Below are 26,849 nucleotides of genomic sequence, written 5' to 3' on the forward strand. Positions count from 1 at the left end.
AGTATATTTAAATATAAATCTTCTTTCAATGATAATGCATTAACACAAAAATTTATATCCACATCATCTTCCAAATCAATCATATCTTCTTCATTATGATATCTTACTCTTGATAATATATTTGCAAGTGAATTTATTTTCTTGCAATATATTTAAATTTTGAATTCATAAATTTGATATATGCTATCCATCTTAACATAGCAATATCACGGATTAAACAACTTATAATCATATCTAATAAAGATAAACAATCTATTTCTATAATTATCAATGTATTAATTAAATTTTTATTTTTATTTTTCATAGCTATTATTATATTCCATAATTTTTTTTTTGATTTGTGCATACATCCTTTACTTACCATTCAAAACTTTTGCTCTAAGCCCTATTACATATTTATATTCTTATTTATCATCTTATCCAATTGTCTAATCTATTCTAATTGGACTTGCATCAAATATTAATATCATTAGCCTTTTACATTCATAATTTAATTTCTTCAAAATTGGACATAAAATAAAAAAATTCTTTCAATTTTTTCATAGTTTTTATTTTTATTTTTTATTCTATTTTCCATTGAAAATTTTGATTCTTTTTTAATAACTCATACAATGGATCTACTACATATGCAAATTGAAGTATCTATATATGATAGAAAATATATGCTCCTAAAAATCTTTTGGCTTCTATTATTGGTGTATTATAAAAATATAATTAAAAATAAAATTTTAATTAATATTTAATCATCTTATTTTAATAATAATTCAAGATATTTAAACATGGATTTTATAAAAGCATCTTAGTTTATTTTCTTATCTTAATAGCTAGTACATTAAAAGTTGGTTAGTAATTTTACCTTCTAGGTTGTAAAAATTCTTTTACTACATTACAAATACTATAAATTGATAAAAATATGATAGAAGAGATAAATAGTTAATATAATTGATACTAGGTTTAATTTGAAGATAAGATCAAACTTTAAAATCTTTAAAATAGGTTGGATTGATATTTGAGGATCAACCATTTGTGGCACAAGATCAAAATCAGATCTCTAACCACCTAAGTCAAAGTATATGATATTCAAAGATCAGCAATTAGAGTTGAAGAGCTAGCTTTAATTCCATTTCAATGATGTAAGGCTTATTTTAATAGGATTTGGAATGACTTTATAATTATTTTTCAAAGTCAAGGTTTCTATTGGTGACTCTAGATTTGTAAAATATAAATCGTACTAGCATTCCCAGCTAGTTTGTGCAATTGGTATCACATCTATGTTTCAAAATTTGAAAATACTTAGTTGATTAGATGTGCTAAATATACATAAAATTTTCTATTAATCTAATGATGTAGTTGAGAAATGGCTAGTTTTTGATACAAGAAGGTATCAAAAGTTGGTAGTTTGGAGTTAGGTAGGATTTCTATGATATTTGAAGATCTACAAGTCAAAACAAGGTGAAATTTGGCATGGTATTAGAAGACTTAAAGATCTAGTTATATGCCAATTTTGAGCTGAAATTAATGATTGAAAAAGAAAAAATTACTATTGAAACATATGCATCAACTTTTAAGTTGGCGGCCAAGTAACATCAATGTGGTTTTTTAAATGTTTTTTCATAATTTGTAAATTTGATCTGATTGAATTTTTTTTAACATGTAGAAGACTTATAGTAGCATTTATATGAAAAATTTTGCACTAAGTGGATGGTCAAATTAAAAGTCAGAGCTTACTGAAGCTCACTAACTAGAATTAAGGCTTATAAAGAGAAATCAAAATTTTCTAATTATGAAAGTAATTAAAAAATTGGAATTTGTACATGATTGAGATTACTAAAAAGGTTGTTTTTGAGCACTTTGTATTGGATTTAAGTACTTTTGAATTGAAATTTGAATTATATTTTTCTTATATGGGTGAAATTTATTAGGATTTCTTAGATACTTGTAAAATATAACTTTACCTTCTATAACGAGGTGCCTCATGTATTTCCAAACAAAACAACATGTAATAAAATATAAGTGGTGAATCCAACATGAAAGTTTAGAATATAAGGTATTGAATTGTATTTGTAATTATTTGGAATTGATGGCACAAGAAGGCAAGAAAGTTGAATTTAGAGTTTTTGATAGAGCTTTTGGTAGAGCTTCAAGTGGATCTTCAAGTAAAGCTTCAAGTAGATTTTTTATCTTCAAGTGGACAAGGTATGTACTTTGATTCAAACATTTATATTATTTATGCAATAGTAAAAGAGCATTAATCTCAAAGAGGCTTTAGCAACCAAAGCATTGCAATTAGTAATTAATAAAATTGACCAATTTAATGGAAGAAATATTTCAAAGTATTTAAAATATTATATAGAAAAAATTAAATTAAATTAGATTTTTTTTAAAGAAGATGATTAAATTAGTTGGACTTACTATAATATTAGAAATGAAAAATATATTAAATAAATTATAGATCATTTTAGAGATTCATCAGAGATATTTTTACATGCATTAAAGGAAAAATAATTTTTAGATAATATTGATTGGATTACCAAGAAAATATTTTTAGAATGGATTAAGTGGCTTAAGAAGCATTTGCAAGCTACAAAGCTTTTGAAGGAGTTTTAGAGGCAATATTTTCAATTATTAAAGATAAAAAAGTTAACATTGGAGCTGAACAAGGTTGAATTATTTCTTCAAGCTGCAAATAGAAAATTACAAGAAAAACTAGAATTACTTCTTAAAGACAAAGAAGAAGATAAAAGATTGATAAAAAAGTAGAGAAATGTTGAAGATGCTATAGATTTATTTGCAAAACGTGAAAGGATGAAGGATGGGATTAATATTTCAAGAGTGATACATGCATCTAAAATTCAAGTATATACAATATAATTAATAATTATTCAATCTCCAACATCTACATCAAAGAAAGAAGTTATGAAAGTTGAAGAAATTATATGTGGATTGGAGGATCTTTAAATCAAATTGGCAAGACTAGAAGAAAAGACTTCTATAAATAATTTGAAGGCTATTTCTAAAGAAGGATATATATAAAAATATATTTAATGTAATAATACTTCTCATATTAAGAAGGATTGCAATGAATTTAATAATATTGTATAATAAAGAATTATTTTTTGGAATGATAGAAAGGTGGCATAAATGAATATAAAAGACTTCCTCTAAATCAATTTTGGCAAGGAAAGTATGAAAGCATAAATTCAAGACTCTTTAATATCACATAGAGTAGCAACATAAGAAAGTATAAGTTATGGTACTAGGATAGATGATGACTTTGATGGAAGTATAGAAACAAGTAGATTTTGGACTTCTACTATTTCTATGATGCAAAAAAAAAAAAAAAAAAAAAAAAAAAAAAAAAAACTTAAGAGACATTATTGAAAATTACAACTCCAATATGTTGTAAAACATGTTAGAAAGATCCTATCGAGGCTCTTTTAGTTCATTCATATATTGGTAAGAACCAATATTAGGCTTTAATAGAAGAAAAGAGATGAAGAAATTTTGATGATATAAAGGAAGGAAATTCTTTTGAGAGGCAAATTTGAGAAAACAAGGCTTAAGAGGTAGCTTCACAAGAATTACCTACAAAAGATATGTCAACAATATTGGAAGAAAAAGTAAAAGAGATAAAATATAAAGATAAATTGATAGCTTATAAACTACTTCCTAATATCAAAGCAACAATAGATTTAAAAAGAATGTTGGAAGAATATGTATTAAATACTAAGATGGAATTCACATTAAAAGAGATTTTAAAAATCTCTTAGAAAGAATATCATTATATCATTATTGACAGTATTATATAAAAGAGACAATTAAAAGCTGAAGTTGGATTAAATCATGCAATTGATGCATGTATATGTAAGGATGAAGAAGATGAATTTAATGATTTTTGCAAACAATCAAAAAATGAGGAAAGGAATCATAATCAAAGTATTTTTTTGATGATCAAAGTAATAAAGATAAAGAGGTTTTAAGTCATTATATTCAAAAGCATTGAGTTAGAATAATTATAAAGGCATTGGTGAAGGTTGGAGATATAGATGAGCTGGTTATTATTTTGATTAATTATAGTTTGAAAATAAATCTTATGTCCAAAGATCTTTACATGAAATGAAGGTGGCCAATTGATATAAAAGATGGATGGATAATATGTACAACTAATAATACATGATATGAGTTATATGGTGCTTGTCCAAATGTAAAAATTCAAATTGATGATGTTATAATGGAACAAAATTTCTTTATTTAAGATATAATATTTTATCTTTTTATTTTAGAGCAACTATATATTATTACAACTTAAATAGAAACAAAGATACATGATGATGGTTTAGCTTATACACAAATTCATAGTGAGGATGGGAGAAGAGTAGTACAATTTTTAACTATGCATCTAAATCATGAGCGGAATCAAGACAAATTGAAAGAAAGTCCATTACTAAAGATTGTTAAAGAATTCAAGGATTTTTTAGGAATACTACTCTAAAGTAAGATTATAGAGGTATAGAAGGCAATGTATTCTTACAAGATGTAGGTGCCTTTGATGGAAGTTTTATTGACATTTTTAAAAATAGAAGTATCATGTATAAGAAGATTAAAGATTTTTTTTTAAAAAAAAGAAGGATTGTGAGCTATTAAAAAAAATTATGAATTAAGAATATTAGAAGATAATGAAAAGACTACTAGTATTTATAAAGAAAATAGATTGGAGAATCATTTAGAATTAATTGCATCTATTGAATTAGATGACAATGATAAAGTTATAAAAATTTATTCAAGAAAAGTTTGTGATATAATTAAATCTTTTTAAGCACTAAAGGTTATGGTTAAAACAAAGTATAAGACAATGGATAAGAAGGTGAAACCCGTTGTTGGACCTTTGCTAAAAGATTTTAAAAAGAGATAGAAGAAACATCAAAGAAAAATGGTTACAAATATATATTTATTATAATTATTACCTAAGTAATATGAATAGGTAGAAGTAAGTAAAGATAGATTAATTTCATAATATCTTCTAAAAAATCTTCTTAAAAGCTTTATAGATATTATTTTGACTTTACATATATTTGTAGTTGATTAATAGGTTAGAAACTTTATCAACAAGTTAACTATGTGACACAAATATTGATAGCTTGCAGAACAAGCTAACTATGTGGCTCCCATATAGAAAACTTGTCTTACAAGGTAAGATATGTGTTGTACAAAGATAATATATTTTGGAGATCCTATAAAATACTGCCATGTAGCTCTTAGATAGCTAGTATATATAGAAGTTAGAGTGAAGCCTTCTTCACTCTTGTTAATTCTTTTTTTTACTTCTAATTTAGTTTCAAGAGTCTCTAATCCTTTTGCAATAGCCATTCCAATTTCTTTGTAATATACATACTTCTATATTTCTATTTTGTCATATTTCTTTGATAAAGTTTAACTTGTTTATTTGCTTTCATCTAATTCTTGTCCTTGAAAAATTAAAAAGAGTACACTTACAATATCAAAGCCTTATCTTTTTTTGATTAAAAATAGATTATCCCTTTTTCTTGATAAGACATAAGTATATTAGAAGTTGTAGATTATTCTCTTCTAAATTAATATTTTTTTTAATATTTTTTTTAATATTTTTTTTATTTTCAAGTTTTTTCTTTTACTTATCTTAAGTAATATTAGATTTTTTTTCTTCTAAGTATTATCATAGCAAAGCTTATCAAAATGAAGATTGAAATGGTACAAATGCAAGAATAATTGAAGGAGTTAATGCTTGTAATGCATCAATTTAATTTACCACTACAAAGAGAAATAAGAATGGCAAAAAATAAAGATATAGAGATAATTGGAGTTGCTTCAATATTTGTATCAAATCATATTCCTTCTCTTTTGATAGAATACCATTTAAGTACTAGAAAACCAAGAATTATCTTACCAAAGAAGTTTGATAGTACAAGATCAAAGTTTCAAAGATTTATCAATCAAGTACAACTAACAATAGAACTTTAACCTCAAAGCTATCCAACTCTAAGATCATAAGTGGGGTTTATTAAAATACAACTCTTTGATTTTGTGTTATTATAGTTTTTATCTTTTTTTAAACAATGAAATCTAATATTTGATAATTTGAAAGCTTTTTTAGCAAAGTTTCAATTTATATATAAGAAATATGATGTATTTTGTATTATAAAAAATAAGATTTTTATTTTGTAACAAAAAAATCAATCTATAATATTGTATGTTTTACAATTTTAAAAATTTTCAATTAATACCAAGTAAAATGATATTGCACTCATTAGTAAATTTTTTTATAGAATAAAATATGAAGTAAAGAAATTCATGCTCAGTTTACTTAATCTTCAAATATTGAGTTAAGCAATTGATTTTGCTATAAAATATGACAATCAAATTTTTGAAGTTTGGTCTAAGAATTGCATAAGTAGGCCTCATATCATTGTAATTCAATGGCAATATCAACGTCTTTTAAGTACAAACTTTTGAAAGTAGAAGATATGTAAATTAATGAAATACATTTCAAACCTCTTACTAAGCAAGAAAAGACTTGTTATTATGAAGAAAGATTGTGTTTATATTATAGAGAATCAAAGCACACTACTCAACATTATTCAAAGAAGCAATGTAATTATAAAATAAAAAATATGAGTATCAAAGAAGGTAATATGTCAAAAAACAAGTTTGTCTAGCTACAATAGGCACTAAGTAGCTGAAACCTTGCACAATACTTAATGAAGGTCTTATTTTTTCTACAAAATCATCTCCTTATTTTACAATAGATATTAGTTTAAGACCTAAACATCACAAAGCTTTTTTTTTATTAAATTCAGGAGCTTCAATTTATTTTTTAAATGATGAATTTGTTAAAAGGCATAATATATATATATATATTTTTTTAAATATATATTCATGTAAAAATCATAAATGGTCATCAATTGTCATTTAGAAATGTTATTTATGAAATATTTCTTTTAGAAGTAGTAATTAATGGTCATAGTAGATTTATGGTATTTAATATCATTTGATTACCTTTTAATTTAGTCATTTTAGGTTTATTATGATTAAAAAAATATAATCCTTGAATAGATTAGATTTCTTATAATTTTGAATTTTTGAAAGTATAAATAAGAGTGTAATTAATCAAGTAAAAAACCATAAATTTAGTATAACTAAATTTGTATTTGTAGATGCAAGAGCTTTCTCATATGTTATAAAAGAAGAATCTTCTTATGACATTTAGGCCATACCTATTTTTAATCATGAAAAGACTTCAAATGGAATTCTTAGCAAATATTAAGATTTTTAAGATGTATTTGAGAAGAAAAATATATATATTTTTTGAAACATCATTCCTATGATTGCTCAATTGATCTTCAAAAAGAAGTTCAACTCCCATTTGAATCAATTTATAGTTTATTACAAAATTATTTAGCTAAATTGAAGGAATATATTAAAGAAAAGTTGGCCAAAAACTTCATACGCCATTTCAAATATCCAATAAGAGCTCTAATTTTATTTATAAAAAAAAATTAAAAAATTAAAAAAAAATCATTGTAGATGTGTATTAATTATCAAGTATTCAATAAGATCATAATTAAGAAAAGTACCCCCTACCTTTGATATCTAGACTTTTTGATCAATTAAATCAAACTAAAATCTATACAAAAATAAATCTACAACAAGCATATAATCTAGTATGCATAAAAAAAAAGAATGAATAGAAGATTATATTTCAAACTAGTTACAAAATTTTTGAATATAATATCATATCTTTTAAACTTATAGATGGACAAGTAGCTTTTCAAAATCTAAAAAATGATATTTTTTAAGAATTTTTGGATGATTTTATTATTTATTATTTAGATGATATTTTAATCTATTTTAAAAATATAAAAGAATATAAACTTCATATTTTTCATGTGTTATAAAAATTAAGAGATGCGAGATTCTATGCTAAGATAGAAAAGTATGTATTTTATATTACATAAGTTAATTTCTTAAGATACATCATTTTAAACGATGGACTTATGATAGATTCTAGAAAAGTTCAAATTATTATAGATTAAAAGATATCCAATGTTTTTTGGGATTTGCCAACTACTATTGAATCTTTATTAAGGAATTTTTTAAGTTACAATTCTACTTATACATTTGATTTAAAAGATAAACTTCAATAGAATCTAAAAGTGGAAGAAGTATTTGAAGTTTTAAAATAAGCCTTTATTTTTTTACCAATTTTGTATTATATTATCTTTTTTAAGTTATTTTTTATGAAAATAGATGCATCAAACTTTGCTTTGGATTTTATATTTTTACAAATAAAAATAAATGATAAACTCCACTCAATAGCTTTTTATTCCAAAAACGTTTCAAAAACTAAAGTCAACTATAAGATCCACAACAAAGAACTTCTTGAAATTATCGATTTGTTTTAAGAATGATGCTATTATTTAAAAGATACTTTTAATCCAATGATTGTGTATACAAATTATAAGAATCTTAAGTATTTTATATCAGCACATATTTTGAATTGTCGCCAAGCTTATTAAAGCATTTTCTTATCAAGATTCAAATTCAAGTTCATTTATTGATTAGCAAAATAATAAGATTTATTAGACACATTTTCTAAACAAACTTATCTAGTACCAAAAGAAAGAAATGCCACTTTTGATCAATAATGGATAATTTTCTTGAAACCAATGCATCTTCATCTTTGAGCAATGAAATCAATAGTAACTATTGATTTAACTTTTATTAAACAAGTTCAATCAAATATATCTTTTGATCTTTTTATTCATGCTATTAAAGAAAATCCTTCAAAATCTCATGATATTTTCAAGTTTGAATTGAAGAATAATCTATTATATTTCAAGAGATGCATATATATTCCAAAAGATGAAGCTTGATTACGTATTCTTTAAGCTTGTCATGACTTTTTAGTAGCAAAATATTTTGGATACAATAAAACTTCAGAACTAATATCTAGGGATTTTTAGTGGTCTCAAATATGGAAGGCAATCAAAGTTTTTGTAAAATCCTAAAAATATTTACTTAAAATCAAAAATTCTTCTTCATTGACCTTATAGATTTTTTTAGCTATTACCTATTTTAAAAAAACCATAATCTTTTATTTCTATAGATTTTATCATAGATATTTTAATCTCAAGTTCTGATGTTTTTATATTTGTGATAGTAAATCATTTCATCAAGATGGCATATTTTGTACCATGTATAAAATCTATGAAATGTAAAGAAATAGCTAAGTTTTTCTATGACAATATCTATCGCTACTATAGATTATCTAAAGATATTATACATAATAGACTCAGTTTGTATCAAGATTTTAGAAAATATTTTTTAAGATTCTAAAAGTAGATATAATATTATCCTTGGCTTTCCATCCTCAAATTGATGGACAAATAGAATGTGTAAATCAAATTTTGGAGTAATATTTGATATGTACTATCAACTACTAACAAGATGATTTGATAATTTTTTAGCCATTGGTACAGTTTACTTATAATAATATAGTCTATTCTTCTATATAAAAAATATCTTTTTTTATTAATTATAATTATCATCCATAATTTGATACTTTTGACTTTTCAAAATTTGATAATCTTATATTGGAAGATTTGATAAATCATTTATCATTTAGTTACATACAACAATAAAGGTGTGATTAAAACATGCTCAAGAACAATAAAAGAACAACATGGATATTTATTGCAAGCAACAACCTCATTTGTATATTAGTAATAAGATAGATTACTTTGTTGTAATATTAAAATTATTTGTATTTTAGACAAGTTGGATTACCATAAATTTAGACTATTTTTAATTTATGAACAAGTTAATCTAATTGCTTATCAATTATATCTATCATAGTCTACAAAAATCTATTTCATATTTCACATGTCTTTTTTTGAGCCATATAAGATAGTGAATATTTCAGAAAGAAGATAAATACGACCGCCTTTTATAGAAGTGGATAATAATCAAGAATTTGAAGTAGATAAAGTTTTAGACTCAAGGTAGTACTATCTTAGATTTGAACATTTTATTTATTGGTACGGATATGATATTAGTAAATGCACATAAGAAACACAATTTAGGAAAGATTGCATTCTACCTTCTATCCTTGTTTGTAATTTTTATAGCATTAAAGAAATAAAGAATCAATAGCCAATAGATTTAACTTAAGAACCATCATTTGCTAATTTATTGAACAATACATTACAATTATCATTACCTTTAAGATGATATAATAAGGATGAAGACCTTCAAAAGCAACATATTTTTCTTTAAATAAATGAGGAGATACAATGTGTTTGGTATCACGACCTAAGAAGAGAGTTTTAATGTTTGGTAATTTTATTGGAGGTAAAAACAACTATTGATGGTATTACATCAATAGTTATTTAATAGAGTCATATTTCTTTGATAAAGTTTGATTTGTTTATTTGCTTTCATCTAGTTCTTCTCCTTAACAAAAAGAGTTTGAGAAATCCAAAGAATATTAGGCACAAATTTACTTAAGAGACTCTTCAATAATTAAAGATTGATTTTCATGGTTCTTTGTTGTTAGAAGAAATTGTGTACTTCATAGAAATATTGAAAAAATGAGGTAAATCCTTTGCCTTTGAATCTCATCAAATTGAGTGTTTGGATCCAAATATTATAACGCCTATGGTTATTTTTATTATATCACATATACCTTGGAATTTGAGGCCAATTCTAATACCAATGGCACATTTATCAAGCTTAGTAGAATTATTGAAAGAGAAGATGAAGATGAAGATTTTGGAACCCTCTTTTTTATTATATTTTAGTCAATGGTTTATAGTATCTAAGAAAAATAGATCATTATGATTTATTTAGGATTTACAACTAATGAATATAATGACTATTAGAAATGTAGGAATTAGATCAATAGTAGATGAATTTGCTAAAGCATTTGTGGGAAGGGCAATCTATTCAATAGATGATTTGTATTCAAACTATGAATAATTTCAACTTGTAGAAGGAAGTAGAGACATGACAATAATGTGAATGCTACTTAGATTGGTTAGAATATGTATTCTTCTTTAAGATGCTACTAACTCTATTACACATATGATAAAGGGAATGAACAAGGTGTTGAGAGATTTTATTCTTGAAAAGACTTTATCTTTTTTAGTTAATATTCCTATTAAGGAATATAAAAAAGAAGAAAATGATAAAACTTTAGATAAAAAATGATATTACAAGTATAATATTGATCATATATAAGATTAAAAAAAATTGAGTTAGCTTGAGAAAGTTTATTTTAGATTATTGGATACAAAATCTACATTTGGAATACAAGAAGTTATAATTATTAGACATTTATGTGGATTTCATAGAAAAAAATCAGTTCTAATCAAGGTTGATGCAATTGGGAGAATGAAAGAAAATTACAGTTTTTTAAGAAAGGTACATAGGTTTTTGGATGCATGTGTATTTTATTATATTTAGATTCTTTATTATACTTACATAGTAGATCCAATGTAAGAATTTTTATACAAATATTATTGGTTTAAATGGAAAAAAAAAAAAAAAAAAAAAAAAAAACATATTAAAGCAGTCTAAAGATTGAAGAAATTATTGACATCACCTCTAATGTTAAAAAAAATTGATTATAAGTGTAATAGACTAATGATTCTTATAGTAGATACTAATTTGATTGCCAATGGATGGATTATAGGTCAAGTTGATTTAAATGGATATAGATTTTTATTTCGATTTGGAATTAAGGTTTTAAATACTTACTAATGTGCATATGTATAGATAAAAAAGAAATTATGAAGAATTGTTTCAGCTATGAAAGCTGAAAAAAATTATTTGATTTAGAAAATGGTGGTGATTGAAATAGATTATTTGCCTTTATTTGGAATGATTACTAGCTTTATAATACCAAATATTGTAATGTCAAGATGGATTGCTTATACCAAATCATTAAATCTAAAGTTTAAGCATGTTGCAAAGAAAGACAATGTGATAGCAGATAGGTTATTTTGAACAAATTATGATAGAAAAGTTGAGATGATTGAAGATATTGATGATGTGGATATAAAATTTTATTTGATTTTATAATTAAATAGGAAAGATAAATCATTTCATGAAAAAAATTATAAAAAAGAGTTATTAGATATTGGACATTATTTGAGCATATTAATCAAGCATTTTAATTGGTCAGTTAAAATTTTTAAACAAATCAAGAAAAAAATATACAAGTTCATATTAGAAGGAGAATTTCTATAGAAGAGGCCAAAAGTAAATATTGGAATGCTACAACGAGTAATAGATACCAAAAAAGATCAATAAAAACTACTCAATGAATTTTATGATAGTCTATAGATCAAGCATAGAAGAATTTGGGCTACTTTTGTTTAATTGAAGGAACAATATTGGTAGAAGAATATGGATCAAGATATAGCTTTGTTTGTAGAATCTTGTATAATTTATCAAATATATTCAAATATACAATATTAAGATGGTTTACATCTAATATATCCTTTGGCTATTTATTTTTAATGGATTGTAGATTTATTTATTATGATAATGTGACTATTACAAATAAAATATTTAGTTTTGGCTTATGAAGATTTATCAAATTAAGTGGAAGGTAGGGTAGTAAGAACAATGTCTATAGATAGAATTTCTAGATTTTTATTTGAGGATGTTATTTATTGCTATGGATGTATGTAAAAGATTATTGCAGATTGTAGAAAATTGGATGCATATAGAGCTTATGAATGTTTTAAGAGATGTAAAATTAAATTATTATTAATTATTACTTATAATATAAAGAAGAATAGAAAGAATGAACACAGACATCTACCAATTATAAAAGCCATAGTTAAAGCTTGCAATAGAAGAGTAAAAGAATGGCCTTAACTTCTACCTTATGTATTATGGGTTGATTGAACAATACATAATTCAGTGATATAATATATGCTAGTGAAACTTATAACAAATCAAAAATCTATTATATTGATAAAAGAATATATGCCAACTTTGAGTATGCTATTTTAAGAAGATGAATTGACAAGAAAATAATTTTTGGCTACTAGAATTTGACATCTTAAATAAAGATCAGAAGATGTGGAGCTAGCATTGAGAGGATTGCAAAAGCTTAGACTAAGAAACAAGGCTCGGTTTGATAAACAATATTAATTGAAGTCTAGAAAAATTAAAGAAGGTGATTGGGTACTTGTTTATGATGGCTATTTGAATAAGTAGCATAGTACTTTGTGAAAGTTTTTAAAATGTTATTTTGGACCATATATAGTGGTAATAGTCCATAATAATACTATGTATTTATTGAAAGAGTTGGATGGTATATGGTTAAAAATACCTATTAATAAAAAGTAAGTGAAGATTTTTAAAAGATGAGATAGAAAAATCAATGTGGGAAACCATATTAAAGATATCAATATTTTTGAAGAAAATAATTATATTAAAATAGATAGATAAAATAGTAATAAAAGAATTGATGCAAAATAAAAGAGATGGTATAATGCCAATCATGAAATATGGTTTATTTGGCATATACCAAAAGATGCATAGGTTTAGAAGGAATAGATGTCATATTATAATATAACAATATGATAAAAATATAATAAAAAATGAAATTTTAATTAATATTTAATTATTTTGATTTAATAATAATTCAAGTCATTTAAATATGGCTTTTATAAAAGCCTTTTAGTTTATTTTTCATCTTAATGAATAATACATTAAAGATAGATTAATAATTTTACCTTCTAGGCTTTTATTACCTTAGAAAGACCATAAAGTAATAAAAATAAGATAGAAGAGCTAAATAATTAATATGATTGATACTAGAATTAAATTAAAGATAGAATTGAACTAAAAAATCTCTATAATAGTTTAAACTAATATCTAAGGATTGACCATTTGTGGAATAGGATCAAAATCAATTCTCTAGCTATTAAAATGGCCGCCTATGGCAAAGTATAGGGCATTTGAAGATTATCAATTAGGATTGAAGAGCTAGCTTCAACCTTATTCAAAAGACATAAGGCTTATTTTTATAGGATTTGGAATGACTTTGCAATTTTTATTCAAAGTTAGGATTTGTATTAGTAACTTTGAATTTATAATATATAATTATGACTAGTACTTTCAACTAGTTTATACAATTGGTGTCACATTTATGATTCAAAATTTGACAATGCTTAGTTAATTGGATGTACTAAATGTATATATAAATTTTATATTAATTTAATAGTTTAATTGAAAGATATTTAATTTTGATACAAAAAGTTATCAAAAATTGGAAATTTGGAATTGAGTAGGATTTCTATTATATTTGAAGATCTACTAGTTGGAATAAGGTGAAATTTGGCATAGTATTAGAAGACTTATAGATCAAGCTATATACCAATTTCGAGCTAAATTTAATAATTAAAGAAAGAAAAATCGCTATTAAAACATGTACATCAACTTTTAAGTTATCAGCCAAGTAGCATCAATGTGGTTTTTTGGACGTTATTTCACAATCTATAAGTTGGATTGGACTAAATTTTTTTGAGCATGTAAAAGATCTATAGTAGCATTTGTATAAAAAAATTTGTACTAAGTGGATGGTCAAATTTAAAATTAAAATTTGTTAAAACTCACTGAATAGAACTAGAGTTTGCAAAGAGAAATCACTTTTGTCTAATTATGAAAGTAATAAGGCAATTAGACTTTGTATATATTTGAGATTATTAAAAAGAGTATTTTTGAGTACTTTATATTGGCTTTAAACACTTTTGAATTGAAATTTGAATTGCATTCTTTTTACATGGATGAAACCTATTAGGATTTTTTGAATACTTATAAAATATAACTTTATCTTCTACAACCAAGTACTTGGTACATTTCCAAATTAAAAAATACATAATAAAATATTATATTTTCATATTCTTTTATTTTTTTATAATATCAATCTTTTTTATATTTAACTTATATCTATATGATTCACACATGTGTCTTACTACCAAAACTTTTTTTACTCCAAATATTGATTTTTCTCCTGATAAGGTTGAATAAACTTCTTCTAACCTTGTCAAAATCTTCTCACAATCATTAATATGATCTACTATAAACTTCCTATATCTCTTTGAATTCAAAATCTCATTTCTTTTTCTTTTTTACATCCATTAATTGGCACATCAACTAGAAAAGATATTGTTATATTTAAAATAAATTTTCTTAATACCTTATCTATTCCATTTAGCATGTGTGCCACAAAATTTGTAGTCACTTGTCATAAGGTACATATTTTGATTAATCCTCATGATATCTTTATAGTTATTAAATCTCTATTTTGTATTTCTAATTCAAATTAATCATATCTTAAATAAAGATCTTCCATAGAATAAATTGTTCTTTTTGAAAATGCCTCTATAAATTCATCTATAATTGAATTTGAATCCATATTTCTAATAGTTACTTTATTTATCAATTAAATATCTATAAAAAATATTAATTTTTTATTTTTCTTAGGTATTATGAATCATCAATTAAAATATAGTACAACAAATGGTTTTAAAATTTTCATCCTAATTTTTTCACTAAGTAATTCAATTAGCTTTGGAAAATAGACCTTTGAAATTGGAATTGGCCTCAAATTTCAAGGTTCATGTAGAATTGTGAAAATAATCATAAGTGCTATAATACTTAGATCAATGTACCTTATTTCATATAATTCAAATGTAAATATCTTATTATATTGTAAAAATATTTTTTTTGAAACATCTCTCTTCATCCCTTGTTAAAAATTCCTCTCTAAACTTTTAAACCTTCTAAAATCAATTCATCCTTGAATTTATGACCTATTTTTTTTAGATTTCTTAAATTAGATTATATGAAAGCCTTTTCAATCATTTCCTAAAAATCCAATGGTAGTAGTAATGCCATTAGTTTAATCTTCTTTGTAAGAGTCTTATATTTTGTATTCACCTTTATTTCATACTTATCTATATATTCTTTTATTCTATTATAAATTTTTTTAGAATGTACATTTATTACCTTTAAAATCTAAATTCAATAATATTTATAAAGTATCTAAAATATCACCAAAGAAATATTTTTCAAATATCTCTAATATGTATTCATCTTCATCAATCACTTTGCATTTCTTCAACTCATGTTTCATATTTTTGATATTTTTTTGTCCTTCTAAAATTATCTAGATTTTTGAATAAAATATATCTATCTTGAGATAATCCTATAATGGTCTCATTTCTTCTACTAAGTAGGAATCTATCATCCCTTCTACTATTGCAACCATGCTTTACAAAGGCCTCTAAAAAAAATTCTTTGAGTCATTTAGATCTTCAAATTCTTTGTATATCTTTAGCCAAGGATATTCCTTCAAACTATCCAAATTTCTTTTGTGATTTATATAAACCATTAAAAATTGTATTGCCCTTTTTTCATCTTGACTTCTTATCCTTGCATAGGCTAAAATATCATCCATTACCTTTGTTTTCATTGGTATAAGAGTAACATGTCGTTGTCCCAATATAATAGGTTATGTTGACATATCTTGCACAAAAGAAATTTTATTCATGAATAATATTTCCTATCATTACTTTGATATTTAGACAAGCTCCATACAAATCTCTTTTTGAATTATTTGTTGCTCTTATCATCTATCCATGTTCAATATTAATAGGCTATTTTTTTCTTTCATATAATTTGTTTGATATCAAATTAATTTCAAAACCATGATCGATCAATGCTACATTTGGTTTTTCTTAATCTTCGAATTTTATCAAAATTTCTTCAGTAGCCTTTGTTCAATGACCTCAAGAATAATGACTAGAAGCTTGAATCATATCTTTTCTTTTTGTGAATCTTATTTGCAAGACATCTTCAAAAAATTACATTTCATTTTTTTTCATCTTTATTTTTTTTCATTGCTCTTATTCCTTGTGCATTTGATGTCATAGTATTTTCTATATATTGTTTTTTTTCCATTTCTTTGCAATTCCTAGGATTTTATTAATTACAAATTCAACCTTTTTACTTAAAATCTGCTCTTCCAATACTTTCTTCAAATCTATAGTAATTTCTATATCTGATTGTAATTTATAAATAAGAGCCTTATTTTTTCTTTTATATATATATATATATATATATATATATGTATTTTTTTGTAGAAATATTCTCTATTCTTTCTTCATGCATGGGATTCTTTTGTTGTTGTGATTTTAATCTCCTTGTAATTTTTTTGATGGCCCTTCATTATTTTCATCTATCTTTTTTTTTCTCCTATTAATGCTTCATGTTGACTCCTTGCAATATAAGTATGCATCAATAATCCATCTATTAGATCATCCCATCTAATAATTTTTTAAATTTTATTGCCAATACATTTTAAATCACCTAAAGTAAATTTTTCTTTTTCAACATAATTCGTTGTATTTGACTACAAAGTATTAGATTTTTCTGAAAATTCTAGCTTTATACTTAAATATTTTCCTAAATTTTCTTCCATCTAATATGTTAATGCTTTGTTATTTGAAATTTTATGCACTTTAAAAATATCTCCTATAAATACCTTCATTTTTCTTTTACCAAAATTTTTCTTCAAGTTTTTTTCACTTTCTTTTAAATATAACATACCATCTTTGAAAAAAATAATTTTTTTACAAAGTGCCTCTATAAAATTTTCATATTTCTTTCTTGAATAATTTGTACTATCACATATACTTATACATAACATCTTTCATTGGTCTTAAATTTTATCTTATTGATATTCTTAATGATTGATTCTTCTCTTTAAGCTTTGCAAAGTTTATTTGCAAATCTCTCATCCGTTGTATGATTTCATTCATGCCCATTTCTTCTTTCTTTGATGTAGCTATTAAAGGTTGAATCATAGATGTATGATAGATAATAGGCATTTTTTCCTTAAATGCTTGACTTGGTCTTTGAATATCTATCCTATATTTCTTTGTTTTTCTTTTTGCAAGAAATTCTATAGACTCTTCTATTTCTTTGTAATTTTTTGTCAATTCTTCATCTTCTTCTTTATCTTCAAGCAAGATTTCTAACTTCACTTCTAACTTTCTATCAACTATATAAAAGAAAAGATCCAAAAAAAAAGTATTTGAAGTCAAATCAACCATTAATCTCAATAAAAATCACTTCAATCCAACTAGCAAATTATTGCAAATCTTAGATAACCTTACTAGACCTAAAAATCCAATTTTTAAGACCCTAATCTACTTGAACTTCAATAACCTCCAATCCAGCTATTTAATTAAGTTCAAATTTATAACATATATTTAATACAATTATATTCACAATCCCACAAAGTTTCACTTATAGATCTCCTACAAAACTCACTAAATTTTCCAAATTATAAATCCTATTTTATTTTATAAAATCCAAAGTCACCTAAAACAACTTTTATTTTTCAAAGTTCTTATAAAGTCATTATAAACTCAAATTCCTTGAAACTAATGCTCCAAAAAATCTTATAAAGTCTTTTTTCAAATTTTGATTTTTGATTTGCAAAAGAACCCTAGAATTGCTATAAGTTTGTGATTTTGTGCCTCGAGATCTGATTTTATCCCAAGTTGACAACTAGTCCTCTCTAGGTATCAATTTTTGTCTTTTTGAAGTAATTTTTATTAAAATCAACTCTTAATTCTTTCCTACATATGCTTATATTTTTTATTTTTCTAATCTATCTTTTTTTTGTCTTATTTGTGGTCTTATGAAATAAGTAGAAGCCTACTTTGCAAAAAGGCAGTATTTGCACTTTTAGTTTACTATCCTTTGACTATTATCTATATTTCTAAGATAACTTGCTATAATATTTTTAAATAAGATCTTCTAAAATATAGTATTTTCTTCACGCTTTTACCTATTAGTCATGTTATATTATGTCATCATGTCTTATAAATTAAACACGTATTGGAGGTCCTATAGAATGTTTCTACATTGTCATATTTTGTAAAGTTTGCTTGAAAATGCACTTAGGACTTGGCTATAGAAGATAAAATAGAACTTATAATAAGAAGATCTTAACAAGTCTAATAGAATCCTAAATAAACTCTAATTAAATTATAATAATATTAATCAATCATTAATTAAATTTCAAAAGAATCTTAAAGAACTTATAAAAGAAAGATAAAGAAATTATAAATTAATCTTAAAGAAATATATATATATAATTTTAAAAAATCTAAAGAAATATTAATATATATATATATATTAAAAATTAAAATCTTAATTGAATCCTAATAAAATCCTAATATAACCTTCAACAAATTCTTATGTAATCTTAAATCAATTCTAATCAAATCTTAATTAAATCCTAATAGAATATTAAACCAAATTCTAATCAAATCTTAATAAAGTCTTAAATAAATCCTAAATCCTAATCTTATTTTAATCAAATCCTAAACCAAATCCTAATAAAATCCTAATGAATTTTAATCAAACCCTAAACAAAATTTAAGTCCTATAATAGATTGAAATATCATGAACTAATATTTGAATCATTGATTTCAATTCAAATTTTTTACACTTTCTAGTAATTAATTTGGCAATAAATAAAAAATATTTAAAAAAGATTAAAAATATCAAATACATAATAATCTCTAAAATCCACTTGGATATTGGCCAGCCTCCTTCTCCATCCTTGATGCTAATAATTTAGAACCAATATCTCTTAATTTAATCATTTAATAAGTCTCAAAGTTTGCATAATTGTTGCATGTAAATTTTTCTACTTGTGTGCAAAAATTTACATTAATTCAAATAGTAGATTAATAAATATCTTTAAAATCCTCACTAATCCTCTAGATCCCAATTTCCAAGACTTCAATATATTTGAGCTTCAATAAATTTTGAATAGACTTTTAGATTAAGCTTAATCTTACAATATAATTTATGCACAATAATAATCACTTAATCACAAAATTTCATCCATAAATTATCTAAAAATCTCATATAATTGTCCCAAGTACTAGTTCTTTAAATTTTTCAAAATCCAAAGTTACTTAAAAACAATCTTAACTTTGTAAAGCCTTTACAAAGTCACTACATATTCAAATCACCTCTAATCAATGCTTAAAAAAATCTCTTTCTTATTTTCTCTCAAATCTTTTTCTTTAATCAACCAAAGAATCCTGAAGTCAATGTAAATGCACAATTTTGTGCCTTGGAATTTGATTCCGACCTTGGTTCACAACTGGTTCTTGATGGATATTAATTCTTTATATTTAGAATCTATTTTTCATCTCTTCTTAAAATATCTCTAAATTTAGAGATAATTTTTACTAAAACCTATTTTTAATCTCTTTTTAAACTTATCTATATTAATTATTTATATTATTTACTTTAATTTGGCTTATTTATGCTTTTATAAAGTAAATAAAAGTCTCTTCTACAAAAAGGCAATATCAAGACTTAATTTCTTACTACCTTTCTATTATTTATGTTTATTTTTTTACTATGTCTTTCTACTAGGCTCTTCTATAATAAAATAATTTCTTTCTTATTTCACTTAATGGTCGTGTTACTACACAACAATGTAGTTTCTAATTAAATAGTATATATGGAAGCAAGAGTGAAGCCTTATTTACTCTTGTCAATGCCTTTCTAGTCCTTAGTCTTGTTTCAAGACTTTCTAGTCTTCTTATCTTTAACAATTGCCATTCTACTTTTAATACTATATTAATTTTAAGTGAATATCTATTCTTTTTTACTTATACAAGAATGTATTCAATTTTTGGTTCTATGAGATTCATGCCCTTCAAGTACCTAGTTGAGAAGTATGACAGCAAAGACTCATTGCTCATAGACAAGATACTAAAAGAAAGAATAACTATCAATTAGTAAATACAAAGCATTGTCACAACTAAATCTATAAAAAAAAACTAGAGAAAAAAAATCTATGTTGTATGTAAACATTGACAAAAGAAAAGAAGGAAAAATGTATCAAAAAGTACCAAAAATAGCCACTCCAAAATCTACATGGCATGCAATTTGGATCCCAAATGTACCTAAAAAAAAATAATAATATCTTATCACATTTGAAGGTAGATTTGCTATTATCAATAATACATTGATATTCTTGATATTTTAGCATATTTAATGGATATGTTTATATATATATATATATATATATATAATATTTTCTAAATTAAATAAAATTTTAATTGAGATAGTAAAAAAGATGATATATTTGTAATAAAATATTAATTAATATACTTAGTTATCCAATAATCATATCATATTATATTAAAATTTTGATTACTTATTTCAAATCACAACCTAAAATATAAACATGTTATAAAAATAATTAAAGACTTCAAAAAAAAAATTAATATTAATATCATTTGAATGATATTAATTCATTTATATTTAAAATGAATGTGATTGTCAATAATACTTATTTTTAACTTTTTAACTTTTTAACTTTTTATACATATCAATTCTTAGTATCATATATATTCTATTTATAATTTTAAATTAATATATATATATATAATTTATTGAAATAATTAAAGCCAATATTATTTTCTTAATTATAATATTTTTTAATATAATGTATATATAATATTATATATATATATATATATATATACACACACACATCAATCCTAGCAACCTTAATCTTTTCTTTGTTTGTACTTTTGATTGCAGAGCATAGCATTTGTGGTTTCAAGTGTTACAAGCTGAATATTTTTGAAGAAGTTTCCAAGTATCAAAATTTTGCATTTTAGTCATGAAGTTTTTATACTATTTTTTTTTTTGAACTCTTACTGGATTGAAACCATGAAGATTAATTACTATTCACTGGGATCATTACAGTTTATTAACATTGAACCCCATAATTTGTAGTAAAGTATAGTGTTTGCTAAAAAAATCGTTATTATACTAACATAACGAATATTTGTAGACATACTTGATTTTTTGATTAGGAAATACATGCAGATGTGTATTATGTTAACTGTGGAATTTATTTCAATGATACTATGTAATACAAAACAAAAATTTAGTGAGTATTGTGTTCAATTGTTTCTGGAATCATAAATAGAAATGGAAGCATCAGAATATTAAATTAAAGTTTTATCTTCCAAAATAACAACAATAAAATATATATATATATATATATTTATATTTATATATATTTATATGATCTTATTGGAAAAATATTAATTACTTAAGCCTAGTTCTATAATACAACATTAATTGATCATACAACCACAACTAATTGCAGCATTCACAATAAAATACATTTTCCACATGAAAAATGGATTTCTTTATTTGATATTGATTATGTACAAGAGAAATTAATTACATAATGCTCATCAAACTAATGTATACTAAAATAATTATCTACATTGAAAGCCGATTTGCCAAGTACCACAAATGGCATGTTAATCCCACCAAATTGGTTAGATTAAGTATCAATGAATAGTCATGTAATGTTTTAAACTCTTGATCAAGTTTGTTTAATTCAACACCTATTATTTTCTTCCTATTCATTAAGTAAATGGAATTACTCTCCAAACCCCTTCCTTCATCCTTCTCAAAATTCAGTCTCTTATACAAAACCTGCACAACCACACCAAACCAAATCATGATTCACATTCCAATCTAGAACAATTTTCATAGCTTGTTACTTTTACTTTTTTAAACAAACTTAAGTAAATTACCATTTGACTAAATTTTTTATTAACTTGTTACCATCCACATAATTAAGAAAATTTTAGAACATGACCATCAACTGAATTCACCACTTTCCGTAGCTATCAAGACAACCCACATAAAATACATACAAAAAGAAAAAGAAGAAAAGAAGAAAAGAAAGAAAGAGGGGAGGGGAAGAAGAAGAAGAAGAAGAAAGAGGAAAGAAAAGATAAAGAGGAAAGAAAAGGAAAAGAGAAGGAGAAAGTCAGAAAGACCACAAAGAGGAAGAGCAGAAGAAAGACAGAAGAGAAAGAGAAAGAGACGTGGCCGAAACGAAAAAGAAGGGAAGTGAATTCTTTTACGTTCACCTTTAAAAGGCGGGGCTCCAGAACACCAGCATTAAGCAAATCTGCGGCGATCATGGCGCCGAAGATGACCAGCTACTCTCGCTGCGAGCTGTCGGCCGAACCCCACCGATGCCACACGCATTCCAGCAGCAGCATCACCGCATGCCCCGCCGCCGATATCCTCACGTACCCCAGCATCACGCGCCTCTCCACATCCCCGAACTGCTGTCGCGGGATGAGCTTCGACAACAGCATGCGCCACACACACGTCACCCACACCGCGGATCCATACGCCGCCGCGAACGTGAAGAGGTGCAGCGCGCGCGTCGCCGCCGCCATCCGCAGCAGCAGCAGCGGCGCGCCCATCTGATCAGTCGCCACGGTTCTCTCCCCTAACCCAGGAACGAAACTGGCCAGCTCTTCTCGCGCCTCGTCGGCATACCCCCCCGCTACGGATCGCTGGGCCTCGTATGCCACGTAGGCGCTCCGCACCCCTTCTTCTTTCAGGTTTCGTGCCCCTCGGATGAGGATTGAGTCGGGTGCCTACTGCTGCTGCTCCTCTTCGTCGTTTGGGTCGTCATCATCCTTAGGGTGCAATCTGCCGCTGTCTCTCGTGGTGTCGGTGCCCTCTTTTGCATGATCCTTCACAAGGCCCGATATCTCCTCCGCTGTAGGTGCGACGCCCATTGCAGCTTTTGTTGGGTGGTTTAACACTGTGTCGTGTAGCTCGTCGGCTCGATCAAGTGGGGGCTGGCCTTTTCCTTGCCAAACGTACTTCACATTGCCAATCACTACCTCCTTGGGAGTTGACACAAAGGCTTGACCTGGGGGCAGTGCACCCACACGGCGCCAGCCCATGGCTTATACAAGTGCGCTGAAATCATCGCCGGGCTTGAAGTTCGCACCCTCGTAGTCATCCTCTCTTGTGGCCTTATCGCCGCTTCTCTGATGTAAAGCTTCGTAGTAATCTCTGTACTGTCTGGGATCCTCATGATGTCGGTCAGAGATGTACCCTCCGTTGCTCCCTCTCGAATCCTCGTAGTAATCTCCTGCTCTTCCTCTGGCACTCCTGTGTGCACTCCACGACCTGTCCTTCATGGCATCGTAGCGGTCAGTTTCGTCTTCAGGCGCATCAGAAAACCGAGAAGGATCGTTTCTGAAATGTCGCCTGCCATTCGTTCCAGTGTGATAATAATCGCTGAGTAAATTTGTAATAATCCCTCGCGCTCACATAGCGCCGCCCTGCCTCGTCATAATATCCTCCCACCATGTCCCATGCGGAATCATAATTCTCCCCGGTCGGATCTCTTCCCTCATGGTTAAGCCACCTCGTCCTGTCTCGCACTGTTTCCTTCGCAGAGTCTCCACTGTTGGCACCTGCAGCTCTTCCATCAGAATGAATCATCTTCTTCGCTGCTTCAATGGCTGACCCCTTGGACTTGTCCACACCCAACTGCACATTCTCAACCATGGTGTCACCAGCACTTCCAGCATCGTCACTAATCTTGTCATTTAAATGTTTCGCTGATGCAACACTATCGTGCTCTATTTCCTTGACATCGTACGATTTATCCTTCGCATGCTCAGCTGCATCACTCGTATCGTCTTTAGCTGACTGGAGAGTATCTGCTGTAGTGTCGTGGGCGTGTCTGGCAGCGTTATACGATGCATCTTTTGCAGACCCCACTTTGTTGTATAAGGTGTGAGCGCCATCTGCTGCCCATTCCTCCACTGTCCCAGCTGCAAGATCGGCTTGATAAGTTTTATCGCCCGAGTACTTCGCTGCACAGAAAGTGAACACATCACTTACAACGAACTTGCAATCTAGTAACACCGTCCCCTCAAATTAAAACCGTAGTTATGAATACTAAGCTGCAAGAACCAAATGTCAATTTAACAAGAGACGAGCTCATAACCTAGGGATGGGCTAAAATGAAGCTGGAAAGTCATGGTACTCAAGAAAAACTAGTGAAAAATCCCACCTAGTGGTCCTGAATGAACCATGCGAATGTTGTGAAAAGAACTTACTTTCCAAGGGCACAAGAGGTTTCGAATCTCACTTCACGGTACCTGTTGGTCATTACCATCGAAGAAGGGCGAAACTTTCCGGGGATTTGAGCCCGCAAATCCCAATCTTAAAAACAGAGAATCTGAACAACCTAATTCTGAGACCAAATCGCAAACTGGCAAAATTCATGTAACACAACAGGCTGGCGCCTCAAGTGGTGTACCAGAATCAATGGACTTCGTCGAACTGATCTTCGCATCCCCATCCCCACGCAACTTCATCATTAAAGGCTCCGGAGAGAGCACAATTGCTGAGCCCTGCGATGCTAGGAGCACCGCCAGAGCTATCATCGTGATCGCAATCCCTCCCTACTCCCCTATACGTCGAATTTTCGAACCCACGAACACAGAATTCCTGATGGAAACTGCGCGATTTCGAGAATGAAACCCGCGCCGAAACTCACGCTCGAGAATTTGTCGTGATCTGAGCTAAAAAAATCCGTGTCTGAAACACAAAAACTGAATGAATTCGACCCAGGCGGGCTTCGGCGGAGGGGGGGGATGCTGAACTGGCACTATGTCCACGTGGACCAGCCGGCTGCCACTTGGCTGACAGTCATGGTCACACGTGGCTGGGTAGTACACTCCCGCCAACAGGTATTTCATTCGTTATCCGTGGATGAATGTTTTGAGATTATCATTCGAAAGAGCCTATGTCAGTGAATTACATAGCACTTGCGGTATAAATATTTTGATTGAATTCTCTTGGCGTTTTTATTGTGGTACTCTTTACAGTTTGTTTAATGCCATTACTTGCAATATCATGATTAGCTCGCTATTATTTTTCTATTTTTTTTTTCTTCTTCTTCTTCTTCTACCTTTTTTTTTCTCTCTCTCTCTCTCTCTCTCTCTCTCTCTCTCTCTGTTGCTGTGTTACGGTTGGATTAATGTGAGAATATTGCATTGTCCCATTTATTTCAATAATCACACGGAAGAGAAAAAAAATAAATTTTTATATATACATGCACTTACTCAAAAAAAAAAAAAAAAAAAAAAAAAAAAAAACTCATTAAAAAAAGATTTTATGTATTTATGTATAACTTCGTATGATTGGTTAATGACCACTTCAATTATTTTGAAATTGAAATATTCTCAAGATTATTATTTTTTCAACGTATTATTAATAATTCTCTGAATTTATATCTTGTATAAATATGATTCTTATACTTTTAACTTGATAATTAATATTTGATCAAAGCCTACCCATGAATCTATGAAATCTCACATTATTTTGCAATTTCCAATTCATGTTGCAGTTTGATTTTTTCAAATCCATGTCAATCTATAAAATAAAACACAATGAGGCACAAAATAATAGTGGCAAGACCTTTATCTCCTCACTCACTACATAATATTACTTCTTTAGAAGCTTCTAATATGTTCGTTCAGATTTGTATCATAGTGTTAAGCTTACAATATTCGTACTTTTTTATTTTAATTTATTTTATTTTCATTAAATTCTACCAACATTGATTTTTTTATTATTCTTTTAAATTTGTATTCCTTACCTTCTTGTATTCATAATTCTTCACCAAAAGGATTTAATCCTTTCCACTTTCTAAGTATTATATGAATTATATTTTTTCAGCTCCATAGAATTAATTATTTTTAAAAATGCTTATTCTTTTTAATGTCATGCATCATGTATTGACAAAAAAAAAAAATATATTAATGTGTGGATAAATATAAATATTAATGTCTACATTCTTATCATGTGAAATTTTTTAAAAAGAACATTTA

General features: G+C 26.8%; 1 protein-coding gene across 3 annotated transcripts; it reads right to left on the reverse strand.

The window, feature by feature from the left end:
• Positions 1-22,300: 22,300 nt before the first annotated feature.
• LOC112278162 (uncharacterized) lies at positions 22,301-25,415 on the reverse strand. Of its 3 annotated transcripts, none has more exons than XM_024511330.3 (3): positions 25,274-25,415; positions 23,064-24,819; positions 22,301-22,620 (listed from the first exon to the last, which is right to left on the reverse strand). In XM_024511330.3, exons 1-2 carry the CDS (start codon positions 25,313-25,315, stop codon positions 24,175-24,177), a joined length of 687 nt encoding a protein of 228 aa, XP_024367098.1. In that variant the 5' UTR covers positions 25,316-25,415; the 3' UTR covers positions 22,301-22,620; positions 23,064-24,174. The 3 variants fall into 3 exon arrangements, with proteins under 3 accessions (XP_024367098.1, XP_024367097.1, XP_024367099.1); XM_024511329.3 differs by having other exon boundaries at positions 23,064-24,824; positions 25,274-25,409; XM_024511331.3 differs by lacking the exon at positions 25,274-25,415 and adding an exon at positions 25,025-25,121 and having other exon boundaries at positions 23,064-24,824.
• Positions 25,416-26,849: the final 1,434 nt, after the last annotated feature.

The sequence above is a fragment of the Physcomitrium patens genome, chromosome 26 (assembly GCF_059467195.1).
Source record: "Physcomitrium patens ecotype Gransden chromosome 26, ASM5946719v1, whole genome shotgun sequence".
Lineage (NCBI taxonomy): Eukaryota > Viridiplantae > Streptophyta > Bryopsida > Funariales > Funariaceae > Physcomitrium > Physcomitrium patens.

Excerpts from the sequence above, each read along its gene's own strand:
- LOC112278162 (XM_024511329.3), bottom strand. The coding sequence starts at position 25,400 with ATGATAGCTCTGGCGGTGCTCCTAGCATCGCAGGGCTCAGCAATTGTG. Across the intron at positions 24,825-25,273 it reads GACGAAGTCCATTGATTCTG|CGAAGTACTCGGGCGATAAA; the intron begins GTACACCACTTG and ends CTTTCTGTGCAG.